Source organism: Pseudophryne corroboree, chromosome 6 (assembly GCF_028390025.1).
Source record: "Pseudophryne corroboree isolate aPseCor3 chromosome 6, aPseCor3.hap2, whole genome shotgun sequence".
Lineage (NCBI taxonomy): Eukaryota > Metazoa > Chordata > Amphibia > Anura > Myobatrachidae > Pseudophryne > Pseudophryne corroboree.
The window spans coordinates 683,205,353-683,224,667 of NC_086449.1; the positions used below are offsets into that span (position 1 = coordinate 683,205,353).

A 19,315-nucleotide genomic window follows, 5' to 3' on the forward strand; every position below is an offset into this window, starting at 1 on the left:
TTCCAATCTGTACCCCTGGGATACTACTTGTAGGATCCAGGGGTCCACTTGCGAGTGAGCCCACTGCGCGCTGAAACTCTTGAGACGACCCCCCACCGCACCTGAGTCCGCTTGTACGGCCCCAGCGTCATGCTGAGGACTTGGCAGAAGCGGTGGAGGGCTTCTGTTCCTGGGAAGGGGCTGCCTGCTGCAGTCTTCTTCCTTTTCCTCTATCCCTGGGCAGATATGACTGGCCTTTTTCCCGCTTGCCCTTATGGGGACGAAAGGACTGAGGCTGAAAAGACGGTGTCTTTTTCTTTATACGGCAATACTTCCATGTGCCGTTTGGAATCTGCATCACCTGACCACTGTCGTGTCCATAAACATCTTCTGGCAGATATGGACATCGCACTTACTCTTGATGCCAGAGTGCAAATATCCCTCTGTGCATCTCGCATATATAGAAATGCATCCTTTAAATGCTCTATAGTCAATAAAATACTGTCCCTGTCAAGGGTATCAATATTTTCAGTCAGGGAATCCGACCAAGCCACCCCAGCGCTGCACATCCAGGCTGAGGCGATCGCTGGTCGCAGTATAACACCAGTATGTGTGTATATACTTTTTAGGATATTTTCCAGCCTCCTATCAGCTGGCTCCTTGAGGGCGGCCGTATCTGGAGACGGTAACGCCACTTGTTTTGATAAGCGTGTGAGCACCTTATCCACCCTAAGGGGTGTTTCCCAACGCGCCCTAACTTCTGGCGGGAAAGGGTATAACGCCAATAATTTTCTATCGGGGGAAACCCACGCATCATCACACACTTCATTTAATTTATCTGATTTAAGAAAAACTACAGGTAGTTTTCACACCCCACATAATACCCTTTTTTGTGGTACTTGTAGTATCAGAAATATGTAACACCTCCTTCATTGCCCTTAACATGTATCGTGTGGCCCTAATGGAAAATACGTTTGTTTCTTCACCGTCGACACTGGAGTCAGTGTCCGTGTCGACCGACTGAGGTAAATGGGCGTTTTAAAGCCCCTGACTGTGTTTGAGACGCCTGGACAGGTACTAATTGGTTTGCCGGCCGTCTCATATCGTCAACCGACCTTGCAGCGTGTTGACATTATCACGTAATTCCCTAAATAAGCCATCCATTCCGGTGTCGACTCCCTAGGGAGTGACATCACCATTACAGGCAATTGCTCCGCCTCCTCACCAACATCGTCCTCATACATGTCGACACACACGTACCGACACACAGCACACACACAGGGAATGCTCTGATAGAGGACAGGACCCCACTAGCCCTTTGGGGAGACCGAGGGAGAGTTTGCCAGCACACACCAAAACGCTATAATTATACAGGGACAACCTTATATAAGTGTTTTCCCTTATAGCATCTTAATATATAATAATATCGCCAAATAAGTGCCCCCCCTCTCTGTTTTAACCCTGTTTCTGTAGTGCAGTGCAGGGGAGAGCCTGGGAGCCTTCCTAGCAGCGGAGCTGTGTAGGAAAATGGCGCTGTGTGCTGAGGAGAATAGGCCCCGCCCCCTTTTCGGCGGGCTTCTTCTCCCGTTTTTCTGACAACCTGGCAGGGGTTAAATACATCCATATAGCCCCAGAGGCTATATGTGATGTATTTTTAGCCAGCATAGGTATTTTCATTGCTGCCCAGGGCGCCCCCCCCAGCGCCCTGCACCCTCAGTGACCGTTGGTGTGAAGTGTGCTGAGAGCAATGGCGCACAGCTGCAGTGCTGTGCGCTACCTCATGAAGACTGAAGTCTTCAGCCGCCGATTTCTGGACCTCTTCTCTCTTCAGCATCTGCAAGGGGGTCGGCGGCGCGGCTCCGGTGACCCATCCAGGCTGTACCTGTGATCGTCCCTCTGGAGCTAGTGTCCAGTAGCCTAAGAAGCCAATCCATCCTGCACGCAGGTGAGTTCACTTCTTCTCCCCTAAGTCCCTCGTTGCAGTGAGCCTGTTGCCAGCAGGACTCACTGAAAATAAAAAACCTAACAAAACTTTTACTCTAAGCAGCTCTTTAGGAGAGCCACCTAGATTGCACCCTTCTCGGCCGGGCACAAAAACCTAACTAAGGCTTGGAGGAGGGTCATAGGGGGAGGAGCCAGTGCACACCACCTGATCCTAAAGCTTTTACTTTTGTGCCCTGTCTCCTGCGGAGCCGCTATTCCCCATGGTCCTGACGGAGTCCCCAGCATCCACTTAGGACGTCAGAGAAAACATTTTCCATAGCCTCAATCATATAATGTGTGGCCCTACTGGAAGTCACATTCGTCTCTTAATCGTCAACACTGGAGTCAGTATCCGTGTCGGCGTCTGTATCTGCCATCTGCGGTAACGGGCGTTTTAGAGCCCCAGATGGCTTTTGAGACACCTGGACAGGCACAGACTGAGTCGCCGGCCGTCTCATGTCATCAATCTTTTGTAAAGAGCTGACACTGTCACATAATTCCTTCCATAAACTCATCCACTCAGGTGTCGACTCCCTAGGGGGTGACATCTGTTACAGGCAATTGCTCCGCCTCCACCTCATTTTCCTCCTCATACATGTCGACACAATCGTACCGACACACACAACACACACAGGGAATGCTCTGATAGAGGACAGGACCCCACTAGCCCTTTGGGGAGACAGAGGGAGAGTATGCCAGCACACACCAGAGCGCTATATATATATATATATATATATATATATATATATATATATATATATATATATACACACACATATATATATATATATATATATATATATATATATATATATATATACACATATATATATATATACATATATATATACATATATATATATATATATATACATATATATATATATATATATACATATATATATATATATACATATATATATATATACATATATATATACATATATATATATATATATATATATATATATATATATATATATATATATATATATATATATATATATATATATATATATATATATATATATACAGGGATAACCTTATATAAAGTGTTTTTCCCCTTATAGCTGCTGTATTGTTATACTGCGCCTAATTAGTGCCCCCCTCTCTTTTTTAACCCCTTTCTGTAGTGTAGTAACTGAGGGGAGAGCCAGGGAGCTTCCCTCCAACGGAGCTGTGAGAGAAAATGGCGCCCGTGTGCTGAGGAGATAGGCTCCGTCCCCCTCTCGGCGGCCTTTTCTCCCGTTTTTCTGTGGAATCTGGCAGGGGTTAAAATACACCCATATAGCCCTGGGGGTTATATGTGGTGTATTTATGCCAGCCAAGGTGTTTTACATTGCTGCTCAGGGCGCCCCCCCCCTAGCACCCTGCACCCTCAGTGACCGGAGTGTGAAGTGTGCCTGAGTAACAATGGCGCACAGCTGCAGTGCGCTACCTTGTTGAAGACTGATGTCTTCTGCCACCGATTTTTCCGGACCTTTTCTTGCTTCTGGCTCTGTAAGGGGGCCGGCGGCGCGGCTCCGGGACCGAGCTCCGAGGCTGGGCCTGTGTTCGGTCCCTCTGGAGCTAATGGTGTCCAGTAGCCTAAGAAGCCCAATCCACTCTGCACGCAGGTGAGTTCGCTTCTTCTCCCCTTAGTCCCTCGATGCAGTGAGCCTGTTGCCAGCAGGTCTCACTGAAAATAAAAAACCTAAAACTAAACTTTTCACTAAGAAGATCAGGAGAGCCCCTAGTGTGCACCCTTCTCGGCCGGGCACAAAAATCTAACCGAGGCTTGGAGGAGGGTCATAGGGGGAGGAGCCAGTGCACACCAGGTAGTCCTAAAGCTTTTACTTTTGTGCCCAGTCTCCTGCGGAGCCGCTATTCCCCATGGTCCTTACGGAGTTCCCAGCATCCACTAGGACGTCAGAGAAATAAAACCATAAAAGCTCTAGGAGATCCCCTAGCTGTGACCGGCTTCTCCGGACACATTTTCTAAACAGAGTCTGGTAGGAGGGGTATAGAGGGAGGAGCCAGCCCACACTATCAAAGTCTTAAAGTGCCCATGGCTCCTAGTGGACCCGTCTATACCCCATGGTACTAATATGGACCCCAGCTTCCTCTAGGATGTAAGGGGGGGGGGGGGGGGGGGGAGTTTCCCTTTTATCACTCCTCAGTTATTAGTACGATCACATATTGCTGCCCATTCATAAATAAAGTGATAAAACCCAAGGTGGATCAAAAAACTCACTGCGCATGATAAAGGACGCTCCAGCCAATCAGCTCAATTGTCATTTTTTGCAAACACAGGAGGAGCTGATGTGTTATCATTCACAATGAGTTTTATCACTTGTTGATGAAGAGGCCCCTTACTTTTTTTCTAGATCTTTGAGTAGGGCTTAGCAGCTTTCCTTGGTTTTTTCTTGCACCATTCACGTAGCTACTCATCTTACTGCGAAGCAGAATGCTGTAACACGGCTTGCTGCATAGCATGCCAGGCTGCGACTCGCAGCAAGATGAGCATGGCTACATCTGTATCTTGATTTCAACAATAGTGAAGATAAAAAAAAGGAAGGCTGCTAAACCCTATTAAAATACACAACAGGACTATAAAACAGAATTGGCGTTGGCAATAAGATGTGCAAGGCAAATTCACACTTAACTGAATCTCTCACTAAGAATATTCCTATGTATTGTGAGCAGCATTTGGACCAGAGCAGTACTTAAGTAAAAGTGTAATAGGTAACTCTAGAAGCTTAAAAATAAGATTTTACTCACCGGTAAATCTATTTCTCGTAGTCCGTAGTGGATGCTGGGGACTGCGTAAGGACCATGGGGAATAGCGGCTCCGCAGGAGACTGGGCACAACTAAAGAAAGCTTTAGGACTACCTGGTGTGCACTGGCTCCTCCCTCTATGACCCTCCTCCAGACCTCAGTTAGGATATTGTGTCAGCTCTTCCGGGCACAGTAAGGAAGGATTTTGAATCCCGGGTAAGACTCATACCAGCCACACCAATCACACCGTATAACTCGTGATACTATACCCAGTTAACAGTATGAAATATAACGGAGCCTCTCAACAGATGGCTCAACAATAACCCTTTAGTTAAACATTAACTATATACAAGTATTGCAGACAATCCGCACTTGGGATGGGCGCCCAGCATCCACTACGGACTACGAGAAATAGATTTACTGGTGAGTAAAATCTTATTTTCTCTGACGTCCTAAGTTGATGCTGGGGACTCCGTAAGGACCATGGGGATTATACCAAAGCTCCCAAACGGGCGGGAGAGTGCGGATGACTCTGCAGCACCGAATGAGCAAACTCTAGGTCCTCCTCAGCCAGGGTATCAAACTTGTAGAATTTAGCAAATGTGTTTGACCCCGACCAAGTAGCTGCTCGGCAAAGTTGTAAACCCGAGACCCCTCGGGCAGCCGCCCAAGAAGAGCCCACCTTCCTCGTGGAATGGGCTTTCACTGATCTAGGATGCGGCAGTCCAGCCGCAGAATGTGCAAGCTGAATCGTACTACAGATCCAGCGAGCAATAGTCTGCTTTGAAGCAGGAGCACCCAGCTTGTTGGGTGCATACAGGATAAATAGCGAGTCAGTTTTCCTGACACTAGCTGTCCTGGAAACATACATTTTCAGGGCCCTGACTACGTCCAGCAACTTGGAATCCTCCAAGTCTTTAGTAGCCGTAGGCACCACAATAGGTTGGTTCAAATGAAAGGCTGATACCACCTTAGGAAGAAACTGGGGACAAGTCCTCAATTCCGCTTTATCCATATGGAAAATCAGATGAGGGCTTTTACATGACAAAGCCGCCAATTCTGACACACGCCTGGCCGAAGCCAAGGCCAACAGCATGACCACTTTCCACTTGAGATATTTTAATTCCACGGTTTTAAGTGGCTCAAACCAATGCGACTTTAGGAAATCCAACACCACGTTGAGATCCCAAGGTGCCACTGGAGGCACAAAAGGGGGCTGAATATGCAGCACTCCCTTCACAAAAATCTGAACTTCAGGTAGTGAAACCAGTTCTTTCTGGAAGAAAATCGATAGAGCCGAAATCTGGACCTTAATGGAACCCAATTTGAGGCCCATAGTCACCCCTGACTGTAGGAAGTGCAGAAAACGGCCCAGCTGAAATTCCTCCGTTGGGGCCTTCCTGGCCTCACACCACGCAACATATTTTCGCCATATGCGGTGATAATGGTTTGCGGTCACTTCTTTCCTAGCTTTAATCAGCGTAGGGATGACTTCCTCCGGAATGCCTTTTTCCTTCAGGATCCGGCGTTCAACCGCCATGCCGTCAAACGCAGCCGCGGTAAGTCTTGGAACAGACAGGGCCCCTGCTGCAGCAGGTCCTGTCTGAGCGGCAGAGGCCATGGGTCCTCTGAGATCATTTCTTGAAGTTCTGGGTACCAAGCTCTTCTTGGCCAATCCGGAACAATGAGTATAGTTCTTACTCCTCTCCTACTTATTATCCTCAGTACCTTGGGTATGAGAGGAAGAGGAAGGAACACATAAACCAACTGGTACACCCACGGTGTCACTAGAGCGTCCACAGCTATCGCCTGAGGGTCTCTTGACCTGGCGCAATATTTAAGCTTTTTGTTGAGGCGGGAGGCCATCATGTCCACCTGTGGCCGTTCCCAACGGTTCACAATCAGCTGGAAGACTTCTGGATGAAGTCCTCACTCTCCCGGGTGGAGGTCGTGCTTGCTGAGGAAGTCTGCTTCCCAGTTGTCCACCCCCGGAATGAACACTGCTGACAGTGCTATCACTTGATTCTCCGCCTATCGAAGAATCCTTGTGGCTTCTGTCATTGCCACCCTGCTTCTTGTGCCGCCCTGGCGGTTTACATGGGCGACCACTGTGATGTTGTCTGAATCAGAACCGATTAGTTTTGAAGCAAGGGTTCCGCTTGACTCAGGGCATTGTTAACGGCCCTTGGTTCCAGAATATTTATGTGTAGGGAAGTTTCCTTGGAAGTTTCTTCCCTGGGTAACTGCCCCCCCAACCTCAGAGGCTTGTATCCGTGGTCCCCAGGACCCAGTCCTGTATGCCGAATCTGCGGCCTTCGAGCAGAGGATCACTCTGCAGCCGCCACAGCAGAGACACCCTGGCCCTCTGGGATAGGGAGATTAACCCATGCATCTGGAGATGCGATCCGGACCACTTGTCCAACAGATCCCACTGGAAGATCCTTGCATAGAATCTGCCGAAGGAAAGTGCTTCGTAAGAAGCTACCATCTTTCCCAGGACTCGCGTGCAGTGATGCACCGACCCTTGCTTTGGTTTCAGGAGGTCCCTGACCAGAGATGATAATTCCTGGGCCTTCTCCTCCAGGAGAAACATTCTGTTCTGTGTACAGAATCACGCCCAAGAACAGCAGACGCGTCGCAGTTATCAGCTGCGACCTTGGGATATTCAGAATCCAGCCGTGCTGATGCAGCACTTCCTGAGATAGTGCTACGCTGACCAGCAACAGCTCTTTGGACCTCGCCTTTATAAGGAGATCGTCCAAGTACGGAATAATCCTATCATGACTCCCTTCTTTCAGAGGAGCATTATTATTTTGGTCATTACTTTGGTAAATACCTGCGGTGCCGTGGACATACCAAACGGCAACGTCTGGAATTGGTAATGACATTCCTGTACCACAACTTTGAGGTACTCCTGGTGGGGTGGATAATTGGGGACATGCAGGTAGGCATCCTTGATGTCCCATGACATCATAAAATCCCCCTCTTCCAGGCTTGTAATAACCGCTCTGAGCGATTCCATCTTGAACTTGAACTTTTTTATATAAATGTTCAAGGACTTTTAATTTTAGAATGGGTCTCACCGAACAGTCTGGTTTCGGTACCACAACATTGTGGCATAGTAACCCCGTCCCTGTTAAAGGAGGGGTACCTTGATTATCACCTGCTGGAGATACAGCTTGTGAGTTGCCGCCAGTATTACCTCCCTTTCTCAGAGGGCAGAAGGCAAGGCTGATTTGAGGTAACGGCGAGGGGGAGTCGCCTCGAACTTCAGTTTGTATCCCTGTGATACTACTTACAGAACCCAGGGATCCACCAGTGAGCGAACCCACTGGTCGCTGAAGTTCCGGAGACGTGCCCGCACCGCACCTGGCTCCGCCTGTGGAACCCCGCGTCATGCGGTGGACTTAGAGGAAGCGGGGGAAGATTTTTGATCCTGGGAACTGGCTGTCTGGTGAAGCTTTTTACCTCTTCCCTTGTCTCTGTGCAGAAAGGAAGCGCCTTTGACCCGCTTGCTTTTCTGAGGCCGAAAGGACTGTACCTGATAATACGGTGCTTTCTTAGGGTGTGAGGGAAACTGAGGTAAAAAAAAAAAAAAGTTTTGCTTCCCAGCTGTTGCTGTGGATACGAGGTCCGAGAGACCATCCCCAAACAATTCCTCACCCTTATAAAGCAGAATCTCCATGTGCCTTTTAGAATCAGCATCACCCGTCCACTGCCGGGTTCCTAATACCCTCCTGGCAGAAATGGACATTGCATTAATTCTGGATGCCAGCCGGCAAATATCCCTCTGTGCATTCCTCATATATAAGACGACGTCTTTTATATGCTCTATAGTTAGCAAAATAGTATCCCTGTCGAGGGTCAATATTATCTGACAGGGTATCAGACCACGCTGCAGCAGCACTACACCTCCATGCTGAGGCAATTGCGGGTCTCAGTATAGTACCTGAGTGTGTATATACAGACTTCAGGATAGCCTCCTGCTTTCTATCAGCAGGCTCCTTCAAGGTGGCCGTATCCTGAGACGGCAGTGCCACCTTTTTTGACAAACGTGTGAGCGCCTTATCCACCCTAGGGGATATCTCCCAATGTGACCTATCCTCTGGCGGGAAAGGGTACGCCATCAGTAACCTTTTAGCAATTACCAGTTTCTTATCGGGGGAAACCCACGCTTCTTCACACACATCATTCAATTCATCAGATGGGGGAACAAAACACTGGCTGCTTTTTCTCCCCAAACTTAAAACCTTTTTAGTGGTACTTGGGTTAATGTCAGAAAAGTGTAACATTTTTTATTGCCGAAATCATGAAAAGGATGTCCCTAGTGGATTGTATATATGTCTCAACCTCGTCGACACTGGAGTCAGACTCCGTGTCGACATCTGTGTCTGCCATCTGAGGTAGTGGGCATTTTTGAGCCCCTGATGGCCTTTGAGATGCCTGGGCAGGCACGGCTGATAAGCCGGCTGTTACGTCATCCAGCCTTTTATGTAAGGAGTTGACACGGTCGGTTAATACCTTCCACATATCCATCCACTCTGGTGTCGGCCCCGCAGGAGGCGACATCACATTTATCGGCACCTGCTCCGCCTCCACGTAACCTTCCTCATCAAGCATGTCGACACAGCCGTACCGACACACCGCACACACACAGGGGATGCTCTGACTGAGGACAGGACCCCACAAAGTCCTTTGGGGAGACAGAGAGAGACAGTATGCCAGCACACACCACAGCGCTATATAATCAGGGATTTACACTAACAAAAGCAAATTTTTCCCTATAGCTGCCTTATATATACAGTTTTGCGCCTAAATTTAGTGCCCCCCCCCCCTCTCTTTTTAACCCTTTGAGCCTGAAAACTACAGGGGAGAGCCTGGGGAGCTGTCTTCCAGCTGCACTGTGAAGAGAAAATGGCGCCAGTGTGCTGAGGGAGATAGCCCCGCCCCCTTCACGACGGACTTCTCCCGCTTTTTTATGGATATTTTGGCAGGGGATTTTACACATATATAGTCTAAATGACTAGATTATGTGGTAATTTGCCAAGTAAGGTACTCTTATTGCAGCCCAGGGCGCCCCCCCCCCCCCCAGCACCTATCAGTGACCGGAGTGTGGTGTGCATGGGGAGCAATGGCGCACAGCTGCAGTGCTGTGCGCTACCTTAATGAAGACCGAAGTCTCCTGCCGCCGATTTCCAGGAACGTCTTCTTGCTTCTGGCTCTGCAAGGGGGACGGCGGCGCGGCTCCGGGACCGGACGACCGAGGCTGGGCCTGTGTTCGATCCCTCTGGAGCTAATGGTGTCCAGTAGCCTAAGAAGCCCAAGCTAGCTGCAAGCAGGTAGGTTCGCTTCTCTCCCCTCAGTCCCTCGTAGTAGTGAGTCTGTTGCCAGCAGATCTCACTGAAAATAAAAAACCTAACAAATACTTTCTTTACTAGAAGCTCAGGAGAGCCCCTAGTGTGCATCCAGCTCGGCCGGGCACAAAATTCTAACTGAGGTCTGGAGGAGGGTCATAGAGGGAGGAGCCAGTGCACACCAGGTAGTCCTAAAGCTTTCTTTAGTTGTGCCCAGTCTCCTGCGGAGCCGCTATTCCCCATGGTCCTTACGGAGTCCCCAGCATCCACTTAGGACGTCAGAGAAAAGGCTACAAGCCCACTGTAAAGGCATTGCGAATTACTTTGGAGTACAGCACACAGTTCATCTTACAAAAGTTTAAGGCAATCTGACTGCAGATGAATTAATCAGTCAATGGAGCAACTTACTGTTCTGCCTATGCCTGGGTCAGGGAATCAGGCAAATCCAGCATGTTGGTAACCCTCAATTAAAGGAGGAAAATAAACAAAGATTGAGCTCGGCAGCCTGGGGTATAAAAATAAGAATTTACTTACCGATAAATCTATTTCTCGGAGTCCGTAGTGGATGCTGGGGTTCCTGAAAGGACCATGGGGAATAGCGGCTCCGCAGGAGACAGGGCACAAAAAGTAAAGCTTTTCCAGATCAGGTGGTGTGCACTGGCTCCTCCCCCTATGACCCTCCTCCAGACTCCAGTTAGGTACTGTGCCCGGACGAGCGTACACAATAAGGGAGGATTTTGAATCCCGGGTAAGACTCATACCAGCCACACCAATCACACCGTACAACTAGTGATCTAAACCCAGTTAACAGTATGATAACAGCGGAGCCTCTGAAAGATGGCTTCCTTCAACAATAACCCGAATTAGTTAACAATAACTATGTACAATTATTGCAGATAATCCGCACTTGGGATGGGCGCCCAGCATCCACTACGGACTCCGAGAAATAGATTTATCGGTAAGTAAATTCTTATTTTCTCTATCGTCCTAGTGGATGCTGGGGTTCCTGAAAGGACCATGGGGATTATACCAAAGCTCCCAAACGGGCGGGAGAGTGCGGATGACTCTGCAGCACCGAATGAGAGAACTCCAGGTCCTCCTTAGCCAGAGTATCAAATTTGTAAAATTTTACAAACGTGTTCTCCCCTGACCACGTAGCTGCTCGGCAGAGTTGTAATGCCGAGACCCCTCGGGCAGCCGCCCAAGATGAGCCCACCTTCCTTGTGGAGTGGGCCTTTACAGATTTAGGCTGTGGCAGGCCTGCCACAGAATGTGCAAGTTGGATTGTGCTACAGATCCAACGAGCAATCGTCTGCTTAGACGCAGGAGCACCCATCTTGTTGGGTGCATACAATATAAACAACGAGTCAGATTTTCTGACTCCAGCTGTCCTTGCAATATATATTTTTAATGCTCTGACAACGTCCAGTAACTTGGAGTCCTCCAAGTCACTTGTAGGCGCAGGCACTACAATAGGCTGGTTCAGATGAAATGCTGACACCACCTTAGGGAGAAAATGCGGACGAGTCCGCAGTTCTGCCCTGTCCGAATGGAAAATCAGATATGGGCTTTTGTAAGATAAAGCTGCCAGTTCTGACACTCTCCTGGCCGAAGCCAGGGCTAGAAGCATGGTCACTTTCCATGTGAGATATTTCAAATCCACCTTTTTTAGTGGTTCAAACCAATGAGATTTTAGAAAGTCCAAAACCACATTGAGATCCCACGGTGCCACTGGAGGCACCACAGGAGGCTGTATATGCAGCACTCCCTTAACAAAGGTCTGGACTTCAGGGACTGAAGCCAATTCTTTTTGAAAGAAAATCGACAGGGCCGAAATTTGAACCTTAATAGATCCCAATTTGAGACCCATAGACAATCCTGATTGCAGGAAATGTAGGAATCGACCCAGTTGAAATTCCTCCGTCGGAGCACTCCGATCTTCGCACCACGCAACATATTTTCGCCAAATTCGGTGATAATGTTGCATGGTTACTTCCTTCCTTGCTTTAATCAAAGTAGGAATGACTTCTTCCGGCATGCCTTTTTCCTTTAGGATCCGGCGTTCAACCGCCATGCCGTCAAACGCAGCCGCGGTAAGTCTTGAAACAGACAGGGACCCTGCTGAAGCAAGTCCCTCCTTAGAGGTAGAGGCCACGGATCTTCCGTGATCATCTCTTGAAGTTCCGGGTACCAAGTCCTTCTTGGCCAATCCGGAACCACTAGTATCGTTCTTACGCCTCTTTGCCGTATAATTCTCAATACTTTTGGTATGAGAGGCAGAGGAGGAAACACATACACCGACTGGTACACCCAAGGCGTTACCAGCGCGTCCACAGCTATTGCCTGCGGATCTCTTGACCTGGCGCAATACCTGTCCAGTTTTTTGTTGAGGCGAGACGCCATCATGTCCACCATTGGTCTTTCCCAACGGGTTACCAGCATGTGGAAGACTTCTGGATGAAGTCCCCACTCTCCCGGGTGAAGATCGTGTCTGCTGAGGAAGTCTGCTTCCCAGTTGTCCACTCCCGGGATGAACACTGCTGACAGTGCTATCACATGATTCTCTGCCCAGCGAAGAATCCTTGCAGCTTCTGCCATTGCACTCCTGCTTCTTGTGCCGCCCTGTCTGTTCACATGGGCGACTGCCGTGATGTTGTCCGACTGGATCAACACCGGTTTTCCTTGAAGCAGAGGTTCTGCCTGGCTTAGAGCATTGTATATTGCTCTTAGTTCCAGAATGTTTATGTGAAGAGACGTTTCCAGGCTCGTCCATACTCCCTGGAAGTTTCTTCCTTGTGTGACTGCTCCCCAGCCTCTCAGGCTGGCGTCCGTGGTCACCAGGATCCAATCCTGTATGCCGAATCTGCGGCCCTCCAATAGATGAGGACTCTGCAACCACCACAGAAGAGACACCCTTGTCCTTGGAGACAGGGTTATCCGTAGGTGCATCTGAAGATGCGACCCTGACCATTTGTCCAACAGATCCCTTTGGAAAATTCTTGCGTGGAATCTGCCAAATGGAATTGCTTCGTAAGAAGCCACCATTTTTCCCAGGACTCTTGTGCATTGATGTACAGACACCTTTCCTGGTTTTAGGAGGTTCCTGACAAGCTCGGATAACTCCTTGGCTTTTTCCTCCGGGAGAAAAACCTTTTTCTGAACCGTGTCCAGAATCATCCCTAGGAACAGCAGACGAGTTGTCGGCATTAACTGTGATTTTGGAATATTCAGAATCCACCCGTGCTGTTTTAGCACTTCTTGAGACAGTGCTAATCCCATCTCTAGCTGTTCTCTGGACCTTGCCCTTATTAGGAGATCGTCCAAGTATGGGATAATTAATATGCCTTTTCTTCGAAGAAGAATCATCATCTCGGCCATTACCTTTGTAAAGACCCGAGGTGCCGTGGACAATCCGAACGGCAGCGTCTGAAACTGATAGTGACAGTTTTGTACAACGAACCTGAGGTACCCCTGGTGTGAGGGGTAAATTGGAACGTGGAGATACGCATCCTTGATGTCCAAGGATACCATAAAGTCCCCCTCTTCCAGGTTCGCTATCACTGCTCTGAGTGACTCCATCTTGAACTTGAACTTCTTTATGTACAGGTTCAAGGACTTCAGATTTAGAATAGGCCTTACCGAGCCATCCGGCTTCGGTACCACAAAAAGAGTGGAATAATACCCCTTCCCTTGTTGTAGAAGAGGTACCTTGACTATCACCTGCTGAGAGTACAGCTTGTGAATGGCTTCCAAAACCGTCTCCCTTTCGGAGGGGGACGTTGGTAAAGCAGACTTCAGGAAACGGCGAGGTGGATCTGTCTCTAATTCCAACCTGTACCCTTGAGATATTATCTGCAGGATCCAGGGATCTACCTGCGAGTGAGCACACTGCGCGCTGTAATTTTTGAGACGACCCCCCACCGTCCCCGAGTCCGCTTGAGAAGCCCCAGCGTCATGCTGAGGCTTTTGTAGAAGCCGGGGAGGGCTTCTGTTCCTGGGAAGGAGCTGCCTGTTGCTGTCTCTTCCCTCGACCTCTGCCTCGTGGCAGATATGAATAGCCCTTTGCTCTCTTATTTTTAAAGGAACGAAAGGGCTGCGGTTGAAAGGTCGGTGCCTTTTTCTGTTGGGGAGTGACTTGAGGTAGAAAGGTGGATTTCCCGGCTGTAGCCGTGGCCACCAAATCTGATAGACCGACTCCAAATAACTCCTCCCCTTTATACTGCAAAACTTCCATATGCCGTTTTGAATCCGCATCGCCTGTCCACTGTCGCGTCCATAAAGCTCTTCTGGCCGAAATGGACATAGCACTTACCCGTGATGCCAGTGTGCAGATATCCCTCTGTGCATCACGCATATAAAGAAATGCATCCTTTATTTGTTCTAACGACAGTAAAATATTGTCCCTGTCCAGGGTATCAATATTTTCAATCAGGGACTCTGACCAAACTACCCCAGCACTGCACATCCAGGCAGTCGCTATAGCTGGTCGTAGTATAACACCTGCATGTGTGTATATACTTTTTTGGATATTTTCCATCCTCCTATCTGATGGATCTTTAAGTGCGGCCGTCTCAGGAGAGGGTAACGCCACTTGTTTAGATAAGCGTGTTAGCGCCTTGTCCACCCTAGGAGGTGTTTCCCAGCGCTCCCTAACCTCTGGCGGGAAAGGGTATAATGCCAATAATTTCTTTGAAATTATCAGCTTTTTATCCGGGGCAACCCACGCTTCATTACACACGTCATTTAGTTCTTCTGATTCAGGAAAAACTATAGGTAGTTTTTTCACACCCCACATAATACCCTGTTTAGTGGTACCTGTAGTATCAGCTAACTGTAACGCCTCCTTCATTGCCAAAATCATATAACGTGTGGCCCTACTGGAAAATACGGTTGATTCGTCACCGTCACCACTGGAGTCATTGCCTGTGTCTGGGTCTGTGTCGACCGACTGAGGCAAAGGGCGTTTCACAGCCCCTGACGGTGTTTGAGTCGCCTGGACAGGCACTAATTGATTGTCCGGCCGTCTCATGTCGTCAAACGACTGCTTTAGCGTGTTGACACTATCCCGTAGTTCCATAAATAAAGGCATCCATTCTGGTGTCGACTCCCTAGGGGGTGACATCCTCATATTTGGCAATTGCTCCGCCTCCACGCCAATATCGTCCTCATACATGTCGACACACACGTACCGACACACAGCAGACACACAGGGAATGCTCCTAACGAAGACAGGACCCACTAGCCCTTTGGGGAGACAGAGGGAGAGTTTGCCAGCACACACCAAAAGCGCTATATATATATCAGGGATAGCCTTATAATAAGTGCTCCCTTATAGCTGCTTTGTTATATCAAAATATCGCCATAAATTTGCCCCCCCTCTCTGTTTTACCCTGTTTCTGTAGTGCAGTGCAGGGGAGAGACTTGGGAGCCGTCCTGACCAGCGGAGCTGTGAGAGGAAATGGCGCCGTGTGCTGAGGAGATAGGCCCCGCCCCTTTTCTGGCGGGCTCGTCTCCCGCTATTTAGAGAAATCAGGCAGGGGTTAAATATCTCCATATAGCCTCTGGGGGCTATATGTGAGGTATTTTTAGCCTTTATATAGGTTACATTTGCCTCCCAGGGCGCCCCCCCCCAGCGCCCTGCACCCTCAGTGACCGCGTGTGAAGTGTGCTGAGAGGAAAATGGCGCACAGCTGCAGTGCTGTGCGCTACCTTTAGAAGACTGCAGGAGTCTTCAGCCGCCGATTCTGGACCTCTTCTGACTTCAGCATCTGCAAGGGGGCCGGCGGCGCGGCTCCGGTGACCATCCAGGCTGTACCTGTGATCGTCCCTCTGGAGCTTGATGTCCAGTAGCCAAGAAGCCAATCCATCCTGCACGCAGGTGAGTTGACTCCTTCTCCCCTCAGTCCCTCGCTGCAGTGATCCTGTTGCCAGCAGGAATCACTGTAAAATAAAAAACCTAGCTAAACTTTTTCTAAGCAGCTCTTTAGGAGAGCCACCTAGAATTGCACCCTTCTCGGCCGGGAACAAAAATCTAACTGGAGTCTGGAGGAGGGTCATAGGGGGAGGAGCCAGTGCACACCACCTGATCTGGAAAAGCTTTACTTTTTGTGCCCTGTCTCCTGCGGAGCCGCTATTCCCCATGGTCCTTTCAGGAACCCCAGCATCCACTAGGACGATAGAGAAATGCTGCTTTTTTGCCGATCACCAATATCAGCTTAACAGCAGAACTGGAAACCGCTGCTCATGTACAGGTTGAGTATCCCTTATCCAAAATGCTTGGGACCAGAGGTATTTTGGATATGGGATTTTTCCGTATTTTGGAATAATTGCATACCATAATGAGATATCATGGTGATGTTACCTAAATCTAAGCACAGAATACATTTATGTTACATATACACCTTATACACACAGCCTGAAGGTAGTTTTAGCAAATATTTTTTATAACTTTGTACATTAAACAAAGTGTGTGTACATTCACACAAATCATTTATGTTTCACATACACCTTATACACACAGCCTGAAGGTCATTTAATACAATATTTTTAATAACTTTGTGTATTAAACAAAGTTTGTGTACATTGAGCCATCAAAAAACAAAGGTTTCAGTATCTCACTCTCGCTCAAAAAAGTCCGTATTTCGGAATATTCCGTATTTCGGAATATTTGGATATGGGATACTCAACCTGTATATGGTCAGCAATTTTTCACAGATTCTACTGAGGGCAACTATAGCATTGACAAGGCTACAAAACCCAGTGACAGATCACATACATAGGTCATAAATCTCAAAGTCTTCCACAAAAATTTGTGAACCATGTATCAACCTTTGAGGGGAAAAAAAAAGTGGAAAATATGCCTTTCGCATCAAAGGTCATCAACTATCAAAATTAAAACATTAGTAAACTGAACACAAGCCTGTAAGATTTTATTACCACCCATTAATTTTCCTGTAAATCATGTTTCTGCACACACAAACATTATGACAACGCCCTAGGCACAGATGGACACTTGTGCCCTATGAGATAATATTGCTGGGTATGAATGCACTGTGATAATGCCACTGAACACTGAGTTTATAGTTACATTGGCATTAATCCCTACCTCTGAAATGTCAGTTTTAAAATATATATTGCAAAAAGTACAAACATATAAAATTGCTGCAGCAAAGTAAAAACACAAGGATTACCGTGCTTCTTTGGAAGATCCACAGTGAATTTGTGCAGCACTTCTCTTGTATTTCCTTGTAGAGTTCCAAAAAGAGCTCCACTGCCATCTATTACAATGAATCCAAACTTGCTGTCATCAGAAAGGAGAGCTGTAAGAGCCTGCAAACACCACATTCCATTAATAGGTTCACTTAGTACTACTTAATCTTTTTATATTACAGGTTGAGTCTCCCTTATCCAAAATGCTTGGGACCAGAGGTATTTTGGATATGGGATTTTTCCGTATTTTGGAATAATTGCATACCATAATGAGATATCATGGTGATGGGACCTAAATCTAAGCACATAATGCATTTATGTTTCATATACACCTTATACACACAGCCTGAAGGTCATTTAATACAATATTTTTTATAACTTTGTTTTTTGATGGCTCAATGTACACAAACTTTGTTTAATACACAAAGGTTTCACTATCTCACTCTCACTCAAAAAAGTCCGTATTTCGGAATATTCCGTATTTCGGAATATTTGGATATGGGATACTCAACCTGTATATCATTTGCATAAGGATAAGGCAAAACAGGAGTCAACATTTCTGCCGTTAACGGTATATTCCTTTAAGAAATATACTGGCGCTGGCTGTTAGTCCAATGAATAAAGGGATGATTATATAATTAAATAGAAGATTAAAAAAGCACAATTTCTTAAACATTCACTAAAAAAGGAGGGGTGCCAAACCTCTCTAAACTAAAAAAAAATAAGAATTACTTACCGATAATTCTATTTCTCATAGTCCGTAGTGGATGCTGGGACTCCGTCAGGACCATGGGGAATAGCGGGCTCCGCAGGAGACAGGGCACATCTAAATAAAGCTTTTAGGATCACATGGTGCGTACTGGCTCCTCCCCCTATGACCCTCCTCCAAGCCTCAGTTAGGTACTGTGCCCGGACGAGCGTACACAATAAGGAAGGATCTTGAATCCCGGGTAAGACTCATACCAGCCACACCAATCACACCGTACAACTTGTGATCTGAACCCAGTTAACAGTATGATAACAACAAATGAAGTAGCCTCTGAAAAGATGGCTCACAACAATAGTAATAACCCGATTTTTGTAACAATAACTATGTACAAACATTGCAGACAATCCGCACTTGGGATGGGCGCCCAGCATCCACTACGGACTATGAGAAATAGAATTATCGGTAAGTAAATTCTTATTTTCTCTAACGTCCTAGTGGATGCTGGGACTCCGTCAGGACCATGGGGATTATACCAAAGCTCCCAAACGGGCGGGAGAGTGCGAATGACTCTGCAGCACCGAATAAGAGAACTCCAGGTCCTCCTTAGCCAGAGTATCAAATTTGTAAAATTTTACAAACGTGTTCTCCCCTGACCACGTAGCTGCTCGGCAAAGTTGTAATGCCGAGACCCCTCGGGCAGCCGCCCAAGATGAGCCCACTTTCCTTGTGGAGTGGGCCTTTACAGATTTAGGCTGTGGCAGGCCTGCCACAGAATGTGCAAATTGGATTGTGCTACAGATCCAACGTGCAATCGTCTGTTTAGACGCAGGAGCACCCATCTTGTTGGGTGCATACAATATAAACAACGAGTCAGATTTTCTGACTTCAGCTGTCCTTGAAATATATATTTTTAATGCTCTGACAACGTCCAGTAACTTGGAGTCCTCCAAGTCGCTAGTAGCCGCAGGCACCACAATAGGCTGGTTCAAGTGAAAAGCCGAAACCACCTTAGGGAGAAAATGAGGACGTGTCCGCAGTTCTGCCCTGTCCGAATGGAAAATCAGATATGGGCTTTTGTACGATAAAGCCGCCAACTCTGAAACTCTCCTGGCTGAAGCCAGGGCCAATAACATGGTTACCTTCCATGTAAGGTATTTTAAATCTACCGATCTTAGAGGCTCAAACCAATGAGATTTGAGAAAATTCAAAACCACGTTCAAATCCCACGGTGCCACTGGAGGCACCATTGGGGGTTGTATATGTAGTACACCTTTGACAAAAGTTTGTACTTCAGGAACTGACGCCAAATCCTTCTGGAAGAAG

General features: G+C 47.5%; 1 protein-coding gene across 2 annotated transcripts in view; it reads right to left on the bottom strand.

Annotated features, from left to right (window-relative positions):
- Positions 1–19,315, bottom strand: part of ETF1 (eukaryotic translation termination factor 1) — a 311,645-nt gene that overhangs the window by 181,784 nt on the left and 110,546 nt on the right. For both annotated transcript variants that reach the window (XM_063928292.1, XM_063928293.1), the window contains one exon: positions 17,265–17,403. In XM_063928292.1, coding sequence (XP_063784362.1) covers positions 17,265–17,403 — 139 coding nt within the window. The remainder of the gene's footprint in view (positions 1–17,264; positions 17,404–19,315) is intronic.